This window comes from Narcine bancroftii, chromosome 8, assembly GCF_036971445.1.
Source record: "Narcine bancroftii isolate sNarBan1 chromosome 8, sNarBan1.hap1, whole genome shotgun sequence".
NCBI classification, from domain to species: Eukaryota; Metazoa; Chordata; class Chondrichthyes; order Torpediniformes; family Narcinidae; genus Narcine; species Narcine bancroftii.
In genome coordinates this window covers 69,297,491-69,317,799 of record NC_091476.1, presented here as the reverse complement: position 1 = coordinate 69,317,799, position 20,309 = coordinate 69,297,491, and the positions used below count along the sequence as shown (strand labels likewise).

Here is a 20,309-nt window from a genome sequence, read left to right as displayed (position 1 = left end):
ACCACGTTGTCCTTCCCCGCCTTGTGCCGAATGTTGGTGGTAAAGTCCGACACGAAGAAGTGGTGACGCTGCTGGCGGGCCGACCAGGGGTCTTTTGCCATCACGAACACCTGAGTGAGGTGTTTATGGTCAGTGAAGATGGTAAAAGTCCTCCCCTCCAAGAAATAACACAAATGGCACACCGCCAGGTGCATGTCCAATAACTCAGTGGAAGGCACTATACTTGCACTCTGGTGGGCAGAGAAGCTGGCTGAAGAATGCCAGTGGTTTCCACTGTTCATTCACCTGGTGCTCCAGGACGGCGACGACAGCTGTGGCAGAGGCATTGACGCAGAGCGCCATTTGCAGGTCAGTGTGCGGGTGGGCGAGCACGGTAGCCTTTGCAAGGGCGTCTTTGGTGGCCTCAAATGCACTGCGGGCCTCTGGGGTCCAGGTGAGGGTTTTGTGCTTGGCTGCAATGAGGGTGAATAGCGACTGCATGATGCGCGCAGCTCCCGGGATGAATCGGTTGTAGAAGTTGTCCATACTTGTGAACTCCTGCAGCCCCTTGAGATTGTCTGACGTGGGAACTCCTTGATAGCAGTAACTGTCGTAGTGGTGGGCGTGGCTTCCTCGGCCATGATGGTATGGCCCAGGAACTGCAATGACTCTTTCCCAAACTGGCACTTGGCTGGGTTTTTTTTTAAATTTTTTTATTTTTCACACCATAAATCACATTAACCCATGGTACACACTTTTTCCTTTTCACACATATACAGTGCCATTTTCTCCCCCCCCCCTCCCTCCTCCCAACCCACCCTCCCTACCTCCCCCCTCTCGTCCATTTAAGGTATACAATCTAGGATACATTAAACCAGTCAGACAATGTTGTCATTCAATAAAAATACACCAGAAATTCTACTGAGTCCATTCTTTTCATTTCCTTTTCCTTCTATTAACTTAGGTAATGATTGTCCCCGGTAGGTTTTCGCTATTGTATTTAATGTAAGGCTCCCATATTTGTTCGAATATTTCAATATTATTTCTTAAACTATATGTTATTTTTTCTAATGAAATACATTTATTCATTTCTATATACCATTGTTGTATTTTCAAATTATCTTCCATTTCCAGGTTGACATAATACATTTTTTTGCTACGGCTAGAGCTATCTTAACAAATCTTTTTTGTGCATCCTCCAAATCAATTCCAAATTCTTTGTTTTTTATGTTACTTAGGAGGAAGATCTCTGGATTCTTTGGTATATTGTTTTCTGTTATTTTATTTAATATCTGATTTAGATCTTCCCAAAATTTTTTTACTTTCTCACATGTCCAGATTGCATGAATTGTTGTTCCCATTTCTTTTTCACATCGAAAACATCTATCAGATACTGTTGGGTTCCATTTATTTAACTTTTGAGATGTAATGTATAGTCTGTGTATCCAGTTATATTGTATCATACGTAGCCTCGTATTTATTGTATTTCTCATCGTTCCAGAACATAATTTCTCCCATGTTTCCTTTTTTATCTTTATATTTAAATCTTGTTCCCATTTTTGTTTAGTTTTACCATTTGTTTCCTCATTCTCCTTTTCTTGCAGTTTAATATACATATTTGTTATAAATCTTTTGATTATCATTGTATCTGTAATCACATATTCAAGGTTACTTGCCTCTGGCAAACTCAAACTGCTTCCTAATTTATCCTTCAAGTAGGATCTCAATTGGTAATATGCCAGCGCTGTATCTTGAGTTATATTGTACTTATCTTTCATTTGTTCAAAGGATAGGAATCTATTTCCTGAAAAACAATTTTCTATTCTTTTAATCCCTTTTTTTTCCCATTCTCTAAAGGAAAGGTTATCTATTGTAAAAGGGAGTAACTTGTTTTGCGTCAATATTAGTTTTGGTAATTGATAATTTGTTTTATTTCTTTCTACATGAATCTTCTTCCATATATTGAGGAGATGATGTAATACTGGAGAACTTCTATGTTGTACCAATTTTTCATCCTATTTATATAATATGTGTTCAGGTATCTTTTCCCCTATTTTATCTAATTCTAATCTCGTCCAATCTGGCTTTTCCCTTGTTTGATAAAAATCTGATAGCTATCTTAATTGTGCGGCTCTATAATAATTTTTAAAGTTTGGCAGTTGTAAGCCTCCTTATTTATACCATTCTGTTAATTTATCTAGTGCTATCCTCAGTTTCCCCCCTCTCCATAAAAATTTCCTTATTATTTTCTTTAACTCCTTGAAGAATTTCTCTGTCAGTTGTATTGGCAATGCCTGAAATAAGTATAATATCCTTGGAAAAATTTTCATTTTAATACAGTTTATCCTTCCTATTAGTGTTAGTGGTAAATCTTTCCAATGCTCTAAATCGTCCTGTAATTTTTTCATTAGTGGATAATAATTGAGTTTAAATAGTTGGCCGAGATTTTTGTTTATTTGTACACCTAGGTATCTTATTGCTTGCATTTGCCATCTAAATGGTGATTCCTTCTTAAATTTTGAGAAATCCGCATTATTCATAGGCATTGCTTCACTTTTATTTACATTTATCTTGTAACCCGACACTTTACCATATTCCTTCAATTTCTTATATAATTCTTTTATTGATAGTTCTGGTTCTGTTAAGTACACTATAACATCATCCGCAAATAAACTGATTTTATATTCCTTGCCTTTTATTTTTATTTCTTTTATATTATTATCTATTCTTATCAATTCTGCTAGTGGTTCTATAGCTAACGCAAACAATAAAGGTGATAGTGGGCATCCCTGCCGTGTTGACCTGCTTAAGTTAAATTGCTTTGATACATGTCCATTTACTGTCACTTTCGCTAACGGTCCCTTATATAATGCTTTAATCCAATTAATATACTTCTCCGGTAAACTGAATTTTTGCAATACTTTGAACAAATAATTCCATTCTACTCTGTCAAAGGCCTTCTCTGCGTCTAAAGCAACTGCTACTGTAGGTGCTTTATTCCCTTCTACTGCATGAATTAGGTTAATAAATTTACAAATATTGTCTGTTGTGCGTCTTTTTTTGATAAATCCAGTTTGGTCTAAATTTACCATTTTCGGTACATACTCTGCTAATCTGTTTGCTAATAGTTTAGCTATTATCTTATAATCTGTGTTAAGTAAAGATATTGGTCTATATGACGCTGGTGAGAGTGGATCTTTCCCTTGCTTTAGTATTACTGTAATTATTGCTGTTTTACATGAATCTGGTAAGCTTTGTGTTTTATCAGTCTGGTTGATTACTTCCAGGAGGGGCGGAATTAATAAGTCTTTAAATGTTTTGTAGAATTCTATTGGGAATCCATCCTCTCCTGGTGTCTTATTATTTGGTAATTTTTTTTATTATCTCTTGTATTTCTACTATTCCAAATGGCTCTGTTAATTTATTTTGTTCCTCTATTTGTAGTTTTGGTAGTTCAATTTTAGTCAGAAATTCATCTATTTTCCCTTCTTTCCCTTCGTTTTCAGTTCGGTATAATTGTTCATAGAATTCTCTAAAGTTTTCCTTAATTTCTTTTGGATTATATGTAATTTGTTTGTCTTTTTTCCTTGATGCCAATACCATTTTCTTAGCTTGTTCTATCTTAAGCTGCCATGCTAGGATTTTGTGCGTTTTTTCACCTCGTTCATAATATTTCTGTTTTGTCTTCATTATATTATTCTCCACCTTTCCGTTGTAGTGTTTCATATTTTATTTTTTTATCCGCCAATTCTCTTCTTTTAGTTATAATCCTTCATTACTAATTCTTTTTCTATATTTACTATTTCCCTTTCCAACTGCTCTGTTTCCTGATTATAGTCCTTCTTCATCTTGGTTACATAACTTATTATTTGCCCTCTAATGAATGCTTTCATTGCATCCCATAGTATAAACTTATCTTCCACTGATTCCATATTTATTTCAAAATACATTTTTATTTGTTTTTCAATAAATTCTCTAAAATCCTTCCTTTTAAGTAACATGGGGTTTAATCTCCATCTATACATTCTTGGAGGGATGTCCTCTAACTTTACTGTCAATATTAAGGGTGAATGGTCCGATAGTATTCTAGCTTTATATTCTGTTTTTCTTACTCTATCTTGCATACTAGCTGATAACAAAAATAGGTCTATTCTTGAGTATGTTTTATGTCTAGCCGAGTAATATGAATATTCCTTTTCTTTTGGGTGTTGTTTCCTCCATATATCCAAAAGTTGCATTTCTTCCATTGATTTAATTATAAATTTGGTTACTTTGATCTTTCTGTTAATTTTTTTCCCAGTTTTGTCCATATTTGAATCCAAATTCAGGTTGAAATCCCCTCCTATTAATATGTTCCCTTGTGTATCTGCTACCTTCAAAAAGATATCTTGCATAAACTTTTGATCTTTTTCGTTCGGTGAATATACATTGAGTAGATTCCAAAACTCTGAATATATCTGACATTTTATCATTACATATCTCCCTGCTGGATCTATTATTTCCTCTTCTATTTTAAATGGCACATTTTTACTAATTAATATAGCCACTCCTCTTGCTTTTGAATTATACGATGCTGCTGTTACGGGTCCTACCCAATCTCTCTTTAATTTCTTGTGCTCCAATTCAGTTAAGTGTGTTTCTTGCACAAATTCTATATCAATTTTTTCTTTTTTCAGTAAATTTAGCAGTTTCTTCCTTTTAATTTGGTTATGTATTCCATTAATATTTAAAGTCATATAGTTCAACGTAGCCATTTTATACTTTGTTTATCTTCCCTTTCCGTTTCTCCATCATTACCTTTCCTCCTTATCCATTTCTGTTTTCTTGTTTTAAACCCTTTATAAGACAACATTCCTAAAACATCAAACATTTTCCTTATTCTCCTATTTAAAACTTCTTTAGCCCCAATCTACCCTTCCCCTCCTGAGTTGTCCTTTATCCCTTGTCGGACAACCACATCTCCCTTCTCCATTTGGATTTGCGAATTCACTCGCAAGCGTCAGCTGATTTTGCAGTGACCGCAACTCCTCCCCACCCAGCCCCCCCAGAAAAGATTTCACTTTTCATATGTAACAAAGGTCACTCTTTTAGTTCCCTCCTTATTCCCTCTATTCCATTTCCTTCCCTTATTAATTCTTGTCTATACTATCTATATTTTCCTCTAAATACGGATACATTCATGTATGCACATTATACATATACACACATATACCTCTTTACCCACATACATATAAATCGTGGTCATTTATACTCTTATTACATATCTTCATCTCTCTGGTTGTTTTGTAGTTGTTCTGCAAATTTCCTTACTTCCTCTGGATCCGAGAATAGTTTTTTTTTCCATAAGATCGTTTTCGATGTATTGAACTCCTTTCTCTTCTTCAGGAGTTCAAAACTTATATCTGGATAAATGAAGATTTTTTGCCCTTTGTACTCCAGTGGCTTGTTGCCCTCTCTTACTTTTTCCATTGTCTTCTCCAGTACCTTTTCTCTTGTAGTATATCTTAGGAATTTTACTAAAACAGATCTTGGTTTTTGTTGTGGTTGTGGTTTAGAGGCCAATACTCTATGTGCCCTTTCTATTTCCATTTCTTGCTGTAGTTCTGGACATCCTAGGATCCTGGGGATCCAATCTTTTATAAACTCTCTCATATTCTTGCCTTCTTCATCTTCTTTAAGGCCCACTATCTTTATGTTATTTCTTCTGTTATAATTTTCCATTATATCTATTTTCTGAGCTAACAGTTCTTGTGTCTCTATAACTTTTTTATTAGATTCCTCTAATTTCTTTTTTAAGTCCTCTACCTCCATTTCTACTGCTGCTTCTCGTTCCTGCACCTTGTCTATTCTTTTTCCAATTTCTGATAAGGTCATATCTATTTTATTCATTTTCTCTTCTGTACTGTTTATTCTTCTTCTTAAATCATTAAATTCTTGTGCTTGCCATTCTTTAAATGACTCCATGTATTCTTTAATAAGAGAAACTATATCCTTTATCTTGCCTTTCCCTTCTTCTTCTATTTCACTGTACTCTTCCTCTTCTTCTTCCTCTGGGTTGGCCATCTGTTGTTTCTTTGTTGCCCTTTTCTTCTCTTCTTTCTTGTTTTCGTTGTCTTCTATGTTCTCCTCTTGCTGCAGGTGTTCTGCAGCTGTCGTTGCCGGCTGTGGAGATCGACTCCCCAGCTGATCACCCCTCCCGTCGGTGTGTTTTTTTGCATGCGCTGTTGCGCACTTTTACTTGGCTCAGCGAGCCATTTTTGTAGTCCACTTTCTACCGACCTGAGGGAGCGGGTTTTTCTCTCCACCGCAGGCCTCTTCGAACAGGTAAGGCCTTCTCCTTCTTCTTCCGTTGTCTTCTCTTCCTCTCTTCTTACCGTTGATTTCGATTTTTCTTTTTTCGTCGCCATCTTCTTTCCACCTTTATACTCACTTTTCTTTAATTTTTATTTTTGTGCCTTTGTGTTTTCCTTTGTTTTTTCCCACTTTTCTGGAGAGGGCTGGAGTTCACCGTCCGGCCACTACTCCATCACGTGACTCCCCCACTGGCACTTGGCTGGGTTGATGGTGAGGCTGAAGTCGGCTAGCCGGGAGAAGAGGGTGCGCAGGTGGGCCTTGTGTTGCGCCCAATCCCTGCTGGCAACGAGGATGTCATCTAAGTAAATGAAGACGAAAACCAGGTCCCTGCCCACTGAGTCCATGAGGCGCTGGAAGGTCTGAGTGGTGTTCTTGAGCCCGAATGGCATGCGAAGTAATTCAAACATGCCAAAGGGGGTGATGATGGCCGTCTTGGGTATGTACTCAGGGTGCACCAGGTTTTGGAGATACCCACGCACCAGATCAACCTTGGAGGAAACCTTCACACCATGCAGGATTGACGTAAAGTCCTGGATGTGAGGGATGGGGTAATGGTCAGGAACTGTCGCCTCGTTGAGCCGTCGATAGTCTCCGCAGGGGCGCCAGACGCCGGAGGCTTTTGGGGCCAGGTGGAGCAGCGAGGCCCACGGGCTTTCAGACCGCCGAATGATCCCCAGCTCCAACAGATGCGAAAACTCCTCCTTTGCCACCTGGAGCTTGTCAGGTGGGAGCTGGCGTGGCTTGGCGTGAACTGGTGGGCCCTGGGTGGGGATGTGGTGGAACACCCCATGGTGCGGCGAGGCAGCGGAGAACTGTGGCTTGAGGAGGGCCGGAAACTCGTCCAGGTTTCGCTGGAACTCTTCTCTGGGCGTGCTGATCGTGGCCATCTGTGGCCTCTCTGTGCAGGAGGCATCGAGGCGAATGGCCTGGAAAATACGGGCGTCTACCAGCCGCTTACCCCGAATGTCCACCAGAAGCCCGTGGGCGAGGAGGAAGTCGGCATGCAGGATCGCGGTTGGAAGGGATGAGTAAGTAAATCTCCACGAGAACTGGAAGTGGAGTGTCTTGATCCCATACGTCCGGACCTCTGTTGCGTTGGCCGTATGGAGGGGAGGTCCTCTCGGTCAGTTCCTGGACTTGATGGCCATGGCAGGGATGACGCTGATCTTGGCCCCAGTGTCAACGAGGAAACGCCAGCCGCTGACTGAGTCCTGCAGGTAGAGAAGGCTGTATGTATCCTTGGCCAGCCGCCGCAACCATTTACAGCAGCCAGCCTGCTCGTTTCCCTAGAACGAGCAGGGCTGACGACACTTCCGAGCCTTGGCTCCCCAGCGCTGGTGGTAGAAGTAGAGGGCTGGAGCGGATGCCGTGCCCCTGGTTATGCTCTTGGTTGCCCCTGCAGGGGTCGGATGCTCTACCGCAGCGCTAGGGGCGGGCTTGGCGTGGTCATGCTTGTGACCTGCTGTACCACCGAGCCCTCTGGGAATCGCTCAAGCCATAGCTCTTGGGCCTTCTGAGCAACCTTCCTCAGGTTGGTAAAGTTTTCTTGGGCCAGTAATGGCCAGATGTCCTTGGGCAGATGGTTGAGGAAAGTGCGCTTGAAGAGTGGGCAGTTGGTGTGATCACCCATGAGTGTGAGCATCTCATCCATCAGCTCCATCAGGAACCTGTCCCCCAGGGCGTCGAGGTGCAGTACCCAAGTGGCACGCTGGTACCTGGATAGTCCAAGCGTTCCGGTGAGCACTTGCTTGATGGTCTTGTATTTGTCTTCGGCGGGTGGGTGCTGAACGAGGTGCAGCACACGTTTGGCGGTGGCCTGGTCTAGGGCGGCGACCACATGGTAGAATTTGGACATGTCAGATTAAATCTGGCGGAGGTGAAACTGAGCCTCCGCATGGCCGAACCAGGTCTCGGCTCCTGAACCCAGAATTCAGGCAGCTTGACGGCGATAGCACTGATCCCAGGTTCGCTCATGTTGGGTTCAAAGAAGTTTGAACCAGTCAGGGTCACCAATTGTAGCGGCAGCTGCACTACTACTGAAAGAACACACAACCAGATGGGTTGAGCTCATTGAGCAAAACTTATTTATTGCAGGCTGCTGGGCTGGACTTGTACTCCCATCCCGGAACTGGCTGAGAACTGCGCTGGGCATCATGTGGTTCCCCCAACGCGAGCTTCTGAGCCCTGTGCTGAGAAGGGGAAACCCTCGACGGCACCATTTAACTGGCTGCTCCTCCGCGTGTATTACAAGCGGGGCTGGTTCGCCTGCCTAGTGGTGTGACACCACACTTGGTCGTTTTTTTTCTACATGTATAGATTGTAAGTTCCTCAGTGCCACCTTGAGATCCATTTTTTTAATTGGGATGTTTTTCATGCATTCTACTATGAGGACTAATTCAAAATAATTGAGAAGCTACAGTAAAACCCATGATATCCGGCATCTTTGGGGATTGGTCGATGCTGGATAAGTATATTTTCTGGTTGCTTGAGACTCTTACAATGCCTAACTAATACACCCTCATTAAGAATAAACAGTTTAAAAGACAAAAATACCATACTTATGCTGAACAAACTTCACATTCATGAATATATAAACCTTAAAGCATTTTATTTTCAGTCACATTCTTTGAAAACATTTAACTGCATCTGCAGGATCTCCCCCCACCACCCGCGCCCCCCTCCACCGAGTGACCCGAAAAACTAAGAATAAGATTATAGGTAATTAACCCCCTCTTCCCCAAGTTTACAGGTAAAGCCTCTGACTGGGTCAGGGACAGGGAGACACTTTGAGAGTCACCCCAACGGTGAGTGGCATCAACCAGCTCTTCACCCTGGGCAATGCCATTTTATTCAAACATAACTTTATTCAAACAGCTGGTACAAGTAAAGCATGACCAAGTGCTAAGCTGGCTGAATATTTGCTCCCAAAGGTTTATGTATTACTTCAGGAAACATTTACTTTTACAATTTTAAACATATTTTTGTACCTATTTTATTTTTATTTATTTTAATTTTTAAAATTTATTTTCCTCATTTTTTTGCTGGTTGCTTGTATTCCAGATACCAGGGGTTTTACAGGTATTCATTCAATTTCTCACAAAATTTCATTTTATAAGCGATTAGTGTTTAGCTGCATGCTTTCTTTTACTATATTAGTAGCAGCTCTTACTATTTCATATGATTTGCTAGTTTGCTCTTGTACTCCATCTTTGGCATTTTAAAATTTTTCGTCAGCTGTGAGTTTCTCAAGATTTTCCAATCCCCTCTTTCTGCTAATCTGTGCAAAGCTTTTTCCTTCTATCCTTCACCTGCTCTGAACTGAATGGCTTCTTGTCCCATGTTTTTCTTAATAGCCTGTCAGAGAATGAAATACTTACCATGGGCTAAGAAACTGACAATACCAGGTAAAAGAAGGCAATATGTTTTTATAGTTGTAGTAAAACTGTCATGTTAAACATTGTCATACAAAACTGGAAATTGAAAGATCAGCAATTAATATAGAATAAAAGGCTTAGTTATCTGAGGACATCTATATGATCCTTTCCTCAAGTATAGCTTTATTAACAGCCAACTAAAAACATCCAGAAGAATGCCAACATTTGACAATTGAAAGCAATATTGCCTTCTGTGCAGATATATTTATTCTCATTGTATTTAGGAATGATCTCTTGTTTCTCAAAAAACTAATTGCATTATCCTTTCTCCCTTCCTGTCTCCCTCCCCTTCCCCCTGCATTTTGCAGACTCTGAGGTCCTGATTTACTTAGTGAACAACTCGATCATTCATCTGACAGTGGACAGTCTGTCATCTCTCACTGCTGGGGAGCTGGCCCGGACGGTTCGGGAGGTGTTGCAGTTACCTGACCAGGCTTATGAGGTTTTCTCATTTTGGCTGGTCTCACCCTTTCTTGGTGAGTCTCTGTGTTCTTTGTGGGGCCTGTAGACTTGAGGTGGTGAACTGTTGTTTGACTTGATTTGCGTGGTGAAACCAGTGGGCTTTTCTGGCACATCCCACCAATTCATTGCCCTTGAGTGGCAGTGAGTCTTGCCTTCAATTGCTGTAGTCGGGGGAAGTCACGTGATGGAGTAGTGGCCGGACGGTGAACTCCAGCCCTCTCCAGAAAAGTTGAAAAAAATAAAGGAAAGCACAAAGGCACAAAAATAAAAATTAAAGTAAAGTGAATATAAAGGTGGAAAGAAGATGGCGACGAAAAAAGAAAAGTCGAAACCAACAGTAAGAAGAGAGGAAGAGAAGACAACGAAGAAGAAGAAGGCCTTACCTGTTCGAAGAGGCCCACGGTGGAGAGAGAAGCCCGCTCCCTCAGGTCGGTAGAAAGTGGACTACAAAAATGGCTCGCTGAGCCGAGTAAAAGTGCGCAACCGCGCATGCAAAAAAAACACACCGACGGGAGGGGCGACCAGCTGGGGAGTCGATCTCCAAAGCCGGCAATGACAGCTACAGAACAGCAGCAGAACATAGAACATAGAAGACAACGAAAACAAGAAAGAAGAAAAGAAAAAGAAAACAAAGAAACAACAGATGGCCAACCCAGAGGAAGAAGAAGAGGAAGAGTACAGTGAAATGGAAGAAGAAGGGAAAGGCAAGACAATGGATATATTTTCACTTATTAAAGAATACATGGATTCATTTAAAGAATGGCAAGCGTAAGAATTTAGTGATTTAAGAAGAAGAATAAACAGTACAGAAGAGAAAGTGAATAAAATAGATATGACCATATCAGAAATAGGAAAAAGAATGGACAAGGTGGAAGAACGAGAAGCGGCAGTAGAAATGGAGGTAGAGGACTTAAAAAAGAAATTAGAAGAATCTAATAAAAAAGTTAAAGAGACACAAGAGCTGTTAGCTCAGAAATTAGATATAATGGAAAATTATAACAGAAGAAATAATATAAAGATAGTGGGCCTTAAGGAAGATGAAGAAGGCAAGAATATGAGAGAGTTTATAAAAGATTGAATCCCTAGGATGTCCAGAACTACAGCAAGAAATGGAAATAGAAAGGGCACATAGAGCATTGGCCTTTAAACCACAACCACAACAAAAGCCAAGATCCATTTTGGTAAAATTCCTAAGATATACTACAAGAGAAAAAGTACTGGAGAAAACAATGGAGAAAGTAAGAGAGGACAACAAGCCACTGGAGTACAAAGGGCAAAAAATTTTTATTTATCCAGATATAAGTTTTGAACTCCTGAAGAAGAGAAAGGAGTTCAATACAGCAAAGGCGATTTTATGGAAGAAAGGGTATAAATTTATACTAAAGCATCCAGCGGTATTGAAAATATTTATTCCAGGACAGCAAAACAGACTATTCTTGGATCCAGAGGAAGCACGAAAATTTGCAGAACAATTACAAAATAGACTGAGAGATGAGATGTGTAACGAGAGTACAAAAGACTGCGAACTAAAAAGACATGTGTATAGCACTATATACATATATAATACATATATTACATAAGTGTATGTGCATTTAAAAGAAAATATATAGCGTAAAGAGAAGAATTAATGAGGGAAAAAAAAGGGGAAGAGAGGAGTAAAGAGGGAATTTAGAGAGTGACCTTTGTTGTATATAAAAATTGAAATCTTTTCTGGGGGGGCTGGGTAGGGATAAATTACGGTCACTGCAAAATCAGTTGACGCTTGCGAGTGAATTCGCAAATCCAAATGGAGAGGGGAGATGTGGTTGCCCGACAAGGGATAATGGGCAACTCAGGAAGGGGAGGGGACAATGGGGTTAAAGAAATATTAGGTAGGAGAATAAGGGGAATGTTTGATGTGTTAAAAATGTTGTCTTATAAACTGTTCGAAGAAAGAAAGCAGAAATGGATGAGAAGGAAAGGATGATGAGGAAACGGAAGGGAAAGATAAACAAAGTATAAAATGGCTACATTAAACTATATGACTTTAAATATTAATGGAATACATAACCAAATCAAAAGGAAGAAACTGCTAAAATCAAAAGGAAGAAACTGCTAATTACTGAAAGAAGAAAAAATTGATATTGCATTTGAGCAAGAAACGCACTTAACTGAAGTGGAGCACAAGAAATTAAAGAGAGATTGGATAGGACATGTAACGGCAGTGTCATATAACTCAAAAGCTAGAGGAGTGGCTATATTAATCAATAAAAATGTACCAATTAAAATAGAAGAGGAAATAATAGATCCAGCAGGAAGATATGTAATGATAAAATGTCAGATATATTTGGAGTTTTGGAATTTACTTAATATATATTCGCCTAATGAAGAAGATCAAAAATTTATGCAGGATATTTTTCTGAAGATAGCAGATACGCAAGGGAATATATTAATAGGAGGGGATTTCAATCTCAATTTGGATTCAAACATAGATAAAACCGGGAAAAAAATTAACAGAAAGAATAAAGTAACCAAATTTATAATTAAATTGATGCAAGAAATGCAACTTTTGGATATATGGAGGAAACAACACCCAAAGGAAAAGGAATATTCATATTATTCGGATAGACATAAAACATACTCAAGAATAGAGCTATTTTTGTTATCAGCTCGTATGCAAGATAGAGTAAGAAAAACAGAATATAAAGCTAGAATATTATCGGACCATTCACCCTTGATATTGACAATAGAGTTACAGGATATCCCTCCAAAAATGTATCTTTGGCTTGGCTTCGCGGACGAAGATTTATGGAGGGGGTAAAAAAGTCCACGTCAGCTGCAGGCTCGTTTGTGGCTGACCAGTCCGATGCGGGACAGGCAGACACGATTGCAGCGGTTGCAAGGGAAAATTGGTTGGTTGGGGTTGGGTGTTGGGTTTTTCCTCCTTTGCCTTTTGTCAGTGAGGTGGGCTCTGCGGTCTTCTTCAAAGGAGGCTGCTGCCCGCCAAACTGTGAGGCGCCAAGATGCACGGTTTGAGGCGTTATCAGCCCACTGGCGGTGGTCAATGTGGCAGGCACCAAGAGATTTCTTTAGGCAGTCCTTGTACCTTTTCTTTGGTGCACCTCTGTCACGGTGGCCAGTGGAGAGCTCGCCATATAATACGATCTTGGGAAGGCGATGGTCCTCCATTCTGGAGACGTGACCCATCCAGCGCAGCTGGATCTTCAGCAGCGTGGACTCGATGCTGTCGACCTCTGCCATCTCGAGTACCTCGACGTTAGGGGTGTGAGCGCTCCAATGGATGTTGAGGATGGAGCGGAGACAACGCTGGTGGAAGCGTTCTAGGAGCCGTAGGTGGTGCCGGTAGAGGACCCATGATGGATTAAACCCCATGCTACTTAAAAGACAGGATTTTAGAGAATTCATAGAAAGACAAATTAAAATGTATTTTGAAATAAATACAGAATCAGTGAAGGATAAGTTTATATTATGGGACGCAATGAAAGCGTTCATCAGAGGGCAAATAATAAGTTACGTAACTAAGATGAAGAAGGATTAGAATCAGGAAACAACAGTTGGAAAAGGAAATAGCAGATATAGAGAAAGAATTAGGAAGGAAGACACTACTAAAAGAAGGGAATTGGTAGATAAAAAAATAAAATATGAAACATTTCAAACATATAAGGTGGAGAAAAATATAATGAAGACAAAGCAGAAATATTACGAACTAGGAGAAAAAATGCACAAAATTCTAGCGTGGCAGCTTAAGACAGAACAAACTAAAAGAATGGTATTGGCATCAAGGAAAAAAGACAAACAGATCACATTAAATCCAACGGAAATTAATGAAAATTTCAGAGAATTCTACGAACAATTATACCAAACTGAAAACGAAGGGAAAGAAGGCAAAATAGATGAATTCTTAACTAAAATTGAACTACCGAAATTACAAACAGAGGAACAAAATAAATTAATAGAATCATTTGAAATAGTAGAAATACAAGAGACAATAAAAAATCTGCCGAATAATAAAACACCAGGAGAGGATGGTCTCCCAATAGAATTCTATAAAACATTTAAAGATTTATTAATTCCTCCCCTCCTGGAAGTAATCAACCAGATTGATAAAACACAAAGCTTACCAGATTTGTGCAAAACAGCAATAATTACAGTAATACCAAAGGCAGGGAAAGATCCACTTGCACCAGCATCATATCGACCAATATCTCTACTTAACACAGATTACAAGATAATAGCTAAATTATTAGCAAACAGATTAGCTGATTATGTACCAAAAATAGTAAGTCTAGACCAAACTGGATTCATAAAAAAAAGACGAACAACAGATAATATTTGTAAGTTTATTAACTTAATTCATGCAGTAGAAGGAAATAAAACTCCAACAGTAGCAGTTGCTTTAGACGCAGAGAAGGCCTTCGACAGAGTAGAATGGAATTATTTATTCAAGGTACTACAAAAATTTAGTTTACCAGAGAAATATATTAATTGGATTAAAGCATTATATAAGGGGCCATTGGCAAGAGTGACAGTAAATGGATATGTATCAAAACATTTTAACTTACAAGACAGGGATGCCCACTATCGCCCTTATTGTTCGCGTTAGCCATAGAACCACTTGCAGAACTGATAAGAACAGAAAATAAAATAAAAGGGATAAAAATAAAAGGCAAGGAATACAAAATCAGTTTATTTGCGGATGATGTTATAGTATACCTAATGGAACCAGAAATATCAATAAAAGAATTACATAAGAAATTGAAGGAATATGGAGAAGTGTCTGGATACAAGATTAATGCAAATAAAAGTGAAGCAATGCCAATGAATAATGCGGATTTCTCAAAATTCAAGAAAGAATCACCGTTTAGATGGCAAATGCAAACAATACGATACCTAGGTATACAAATAAATAAAAACCTCAGCCATCTATATAAACTTAATTATTATCCACTAATGAATAAAATACAGGAAGATTTAGAGCATTGGAAAGACTTACCATTAACACTAATAGGAAGGATAAACTGTATTAAAATGAACATTTTTCCAAGGATACAATACCTATTTCAGGCACTGCCAATACACTTGACAGAAAAATTCTTTAAGGAGTTAAAAGAAAATAATAAGGAAATTTTTATGGATAGGGGGGAAACTGAGGATAGCACTAGATAAATTAACAGAATGGTATAGACAAGGAGGCTTACAACTGCCAAATTTAAAAAATTATTATAGAGCCGCACAATTAAGATATCTATCAGATTTTTACCAAACAAAAGAAAAGCCAGATTGGACTAGATTAGAGCTAGACAAAATAGGGGAGAAGATACCTGAACATATATTATATAAATGGGATGAAAAATTGGTAAAACATAGGAATTCTCTAGTACTGCACCATTTGCTTAATATTTGGAAGAAGATTCATGTAGAAAGAAATAAAACAAACTACCAATTATCAAAACTAATACTGACGCAAAATCGGCTAATCCCTTTTACGGTAGATAACCTGTCTTTTAGAGAATGGGAGAAAAAAGGGATTAAAAGAATAGAAAATTGTTTTTTGGGGAATAAATTATTATCCTTTGAACAAATGAAGGATAAATATAATATAACTCAAGATACAGTGCTGGCATATTACCAATTAAAATCCTATTTAAAGGATAAATTGGGAAGTAGTCTGAAGTTACCAGAAGGAAGCAATTTTGAATATCTGATTACAGACACAATGATAATTTAAAAATTTATAACAAACACGTATATCAAATTACAAGAAAAGGAGAATGAGGAAATAAATGATAAAACTAAACAAAAGTGGGAACAAGATCTAACCATAAAGATAAAAAAGGAAACATGGGAGAGGTTATGTTTAGGAACTATGAGAAATACAATAAATACGAGATTACGTATGATACAATATAATTGGATACATAGGTTATATATCACTCCTCAAAAGTTAAATAAATGGGATCCAACAGTATCTGACAGATGTTTTCGTTGTAAAAAAGAAACAGGAACAACAATTCATGCAATCTGGACTTGTGAAAAGGTGAAAAAATTTTGGGAAGATCTAAACCAGATATTAAATAAAATTACAGAAAGCAATATACCAAAAAACCCAGAGATCTTCCTCCTAAGTAACATAAAAAATAAAGAATTTGGACTTGATTTGGAGGGTGTACAAAAAAGATTTGCTGTAGCAAAAAAATGTATTATGTCAAACTGGAAATTAGAAGATAATTTGAAAATACAGCAATGGTATATAGAAATGAATAAATGTATTCCATTAGAAAAAATAACATATAGTTTAAGAAATAATATAACATTATTTGAACAAATATGGGAGCCGTACATGGAATATAATAGAGAAAACCTACCGGGACATCTATCACCTAAAATGACAAAAGGAAAAGAGAATGGAAAGAATTGACTCAGTGGAAGTTTTTGTTCGTTAATGTTGAGTGACAACATTGTTTGATGGGTTTGATGTATCTTGGACTCAAAGTTTTGAATGGATGGAGGGGGAGGTGGGGGGGGGGAGGGGAGGAGGGAGGGGGGGAGAAAACGACACTGTATATATTTGAAAGGAGAAATGTGTATATCTTGAATAATGTGATCTATAGTGTGAAAAATAAAAAAAATTTTAAAAAAAAAATTGCTGTAGTCCATGTAATAAATGCTCTCCCTCAGTGTAATCACATGGAGAGTTCCAGAGTTTACAGTTATGCTTTCCTCCCCCTCTCCCCCCACTAAAGAACTTTTGGCAAAGTTTATGTGCCTCCTTCCCTGTGAAGCAGTCAAGTTTTAGTTTCTTCCATCTTTCTCTCCTCCCGACCACATAAAACATAAAAATAGTTGAGGTGAAAAGAAAAAAAAAAGACTTTTACTTCAATGTGCTGTGGTCTGGGATGGGAGGGGTGCAGAGGCTTCCGTTGAGAATGGCTGGCCGATGTAATTCCAAGTCAAGTATTCCTTTGCACCTGTTGCTGGATGTTAAGACATCACATCTCTGCTAAAGCAAGTTCTTGCAGGTGGCTGTTGTGCAAATGGTCACCCTGCAGCCAATTCTGCACCAGTGGTTGATGTTAAAGTGGCAGAAGTACTGCCAAACAGGGCTGCTATGTTTTCAAGGCATCAAACGTCTTGAGTGTGTTGGAAATGCACTCGTCCTTTTTTTATTTAATTTTTTTATTTTTCACACTATAAACCATATTGACCAAGATACATACAGACATTTTTTTCTTGAATATATACAGTGTCATTTTCTCCCCCTTTTTCCCCCTCCCTTCCCTCCCTCCCTCACCCCTTTCCCATTTATTTGAAGTTCAATCTATAAGATACATTAAACCCGTTAAACAATGTTGTCACTTAATAAAAATAAACAAGAAATTTTACTGAGTCAGTTCTTTTCGTTATCTTCTCCTTCTGTCATTTTAGGTGGTGGAAGTCCATGGTAGGATTTCTCTATTGTGTTCCATGTATGGCTCCCATATTTGTTCGAATATTGTGATTTTATTTCTTAAATTATATGTTATTTTTTCTAATGGAATACATTTATTCATTTCCAATGTACCATTGTTGTATTCTCAAGTTGTCTTCGAATTTCCAGGTTGACATAATACATTTTTTTGCTACAGCTAGGGCTATCATAACAAATCTTTTTTGTGCTCCATCCAAATCGAGTCCAAATTCTTTATTTCTTATATTACTTAGGAGGAAGATCTCTGGGTTTTTTGGTATATTGCTTTTTGTGTTTTTATTTAATATCTGGTTTAGATCTTCCCAAAATTTTTTCACTTTCTCACATGTCCAAATTGCATGAATTGTTGTTCCCGTTTCCTTTTTACAGCGAAAACATCTGTCTGATACTGTTGGGTCCCATTTATTTAACTTTTGAAGTGTGATGTATAGCCTATGTATCCAGTTATATTGTATCATGCATAACCTCGTGTTTATTGTATTTCTCATAGTTTTGGAGCCTAGCTTTTCCCATGTTTCATTCTTTGTCTTTTTGTTTAGGTTTACCGTTTGTTTCCTCATTCTCCTTTTCTTGCAGTTTGATGTACATGTTTGTTACAAATTTTTTAAATTATCATTTTGTCTGTAATCACATATTCAAAATTGCTTCCTTCTGGTAACCTCAGACAGTTTCCCAATTTGTCCTTCAAGTTTTCAGTTGGTGGTATTGTTAGGTCTGCTTTGTTCGAGAATGAGTGAGTCAGACACCAGATTGAGTCGAAATCAAGGTTCTTTATTACTGGATTGTAACACTTGCAACTAACAGTGTTAGTTGGAGAAGGCGCATTCTCCCGATATCAGCAAGTGGTGTTTTTTTAATACCTCAGGACACGCACTTAGTAAATTATCATACCATTACATTGTCCAATGAATAAGCTGTTGTTACCCTTCTCTGTTAGTCTGCTGCACATCATCTTGTGATTGCCACACTTATCTTGAGCGTACAAGGTCACACCTGCATCCTGTTACTCCTTAGTACTGGGTGACTCCTTCTCCGGTCCCAACTCATTATGTTTTTACCTTACAATCCCTCCTTTGTCCTCTTTAGAGGACAATCTTGCCCTGACTATGTTACCACCGCGTTACATTAGTTCGCCTATTATTGTCAAGCTCTATACGGGTTCTGTTCACGGGGTTTTTCGGCTGGTGGGCTAGGGCTCCCCCCAACCCTCTTTAGCGTATACCCCCCATCCGTTTCCCCGATTCCATTGCCCGTTTACAAGTTTCCTCCCCGTTTGCCCCCAAGCAAATAACTGGCTATCCCTTCTAAGCATTTGTAATTAGTTAAGATAAAAGTTAACATTTGTGCTACAATCTATTTTTTAATATTTGTTCTACAATCTATTTTATAATTCCTCCTCCCTGTCGCATTCTCCATCAGACTCCGGATCGATCTCAGCATTTTTTTGACGCCTCCTGTGACGTGAGATAGTCCCGCTCCGTAGCTGGTAGAGCTTGATATTTTGGAGGCAGCTCATCGCGGTTGGCAAAGGCTCTCTCAATGGTTCTCGTGACCAGCGTTCGAATGCATGGAATACAACAACAGCCACAAGTGATAAAAATGGATACAGAAATGAACAATCCTAGGAAAAGTTGTCCCAACATTGTGCCCCATTTCCCAAACACTCCATGTAACCAGGACAAAACAGGGTTAGAGACTCCAGATTGGGCTTTTAATTCCTTCGCCAATGCCTTAAGTTTTGTCAGCCCCTTAGTGAGTGACCCATCTGGCCTCGTGTTATTAGAGATAGAAGTGCAGCATAGATCTCCAAACATGGCACACACTCCGCCTTTTTCCGCCAGGACCATATCAATCGCTATCCTATTCTGAAGCGTCATAAGGGAAGTTTCTGACAGTTGTTGGTGTACTGCCTCAACAACGTCCCTGGTCAAATTTGTAAGGCGCTGGACATTATAGTGAATTAGGTTGATCCTATTTACGTTTTTATTTGCTGTGATGGGAAAGATTGCACTAAATATAGGAAAGTTTTCAAACCCAGCTGCAATCTCATCAGCTAGTTTAAATTCGTCCGGTATATTCTGGGCTTGGCCAGTTGCATCAATCCACACCCCGTCAGGGTTCCTTCCTTCTGGCCCCAGGAGTCCAACACTCCTTCTTCTTCTCCACATCCAACCCCCTGTGTGGTGTAGATCTAGGGCATCCTCGTCCCCCTCCTGCCTTTCCACAATCAGGACTAGCGCATTAAGCATTACTAAAGCACACCGACCATTCCAGTTAGAGGGGAGCCAGTTATACAGCACTCTACCTCCGCAAAACCACCAAATATCTGTCCTAGCCTGGGTCAATCGGGTAGCATTTCTGCTGCCCGTGAGATCAACACGAGTCCTGCACGAGTCACTGGGTAGCCAACTCATGTGGAAAGCGTGTGCCACTGTGTTGTTATTGGCGAAGCAAGTAACATTACTTATGCCCGTGGATCTAAAGATAGGGGGGGTCACATTGGCCGGAGCTATGGGAAACGCCTGTTCCCATGTCAGACACCTATTCAGTGGGCTAGACTCTGACATTAGGTTCAAGGCGCAGTCAATAGCATCTGTCTCCTCAAAAATCGA

The 20,309-nt window shown here is 39.1% G+C and overlaps 1 protein-coding gene across 9 annotated transcripts in view; it reads left to right on the top strand.

The window, feature by feature from the left end:
- The window catches only part of frmd8 (FERM domain containing 8), a 68,985-nt gene that overhangs the window by 12,458 nt on the left and 36,218 nt on the right, over positions 1-20,309 (top strand). For 8 of the 9 annotated variants that reach the window (XM_069894006.1, XM_069894000.1, XM_069894002.1 and 5 more), the window contains one exon: positions 10,076-10,243. The exons of the other annotated variant lie outside the window; for it this stretch is intronic. In XM_069894006.1, the coding sequence (XP_069750107.1) occupies positions 10,076-10,243 (168 nt within the window). The remainder of the gene's footprint in view (positions 1-10,075; positions 10,244-20,309) is intronic. 9 annotated transcript variants of the gene reach the window in all.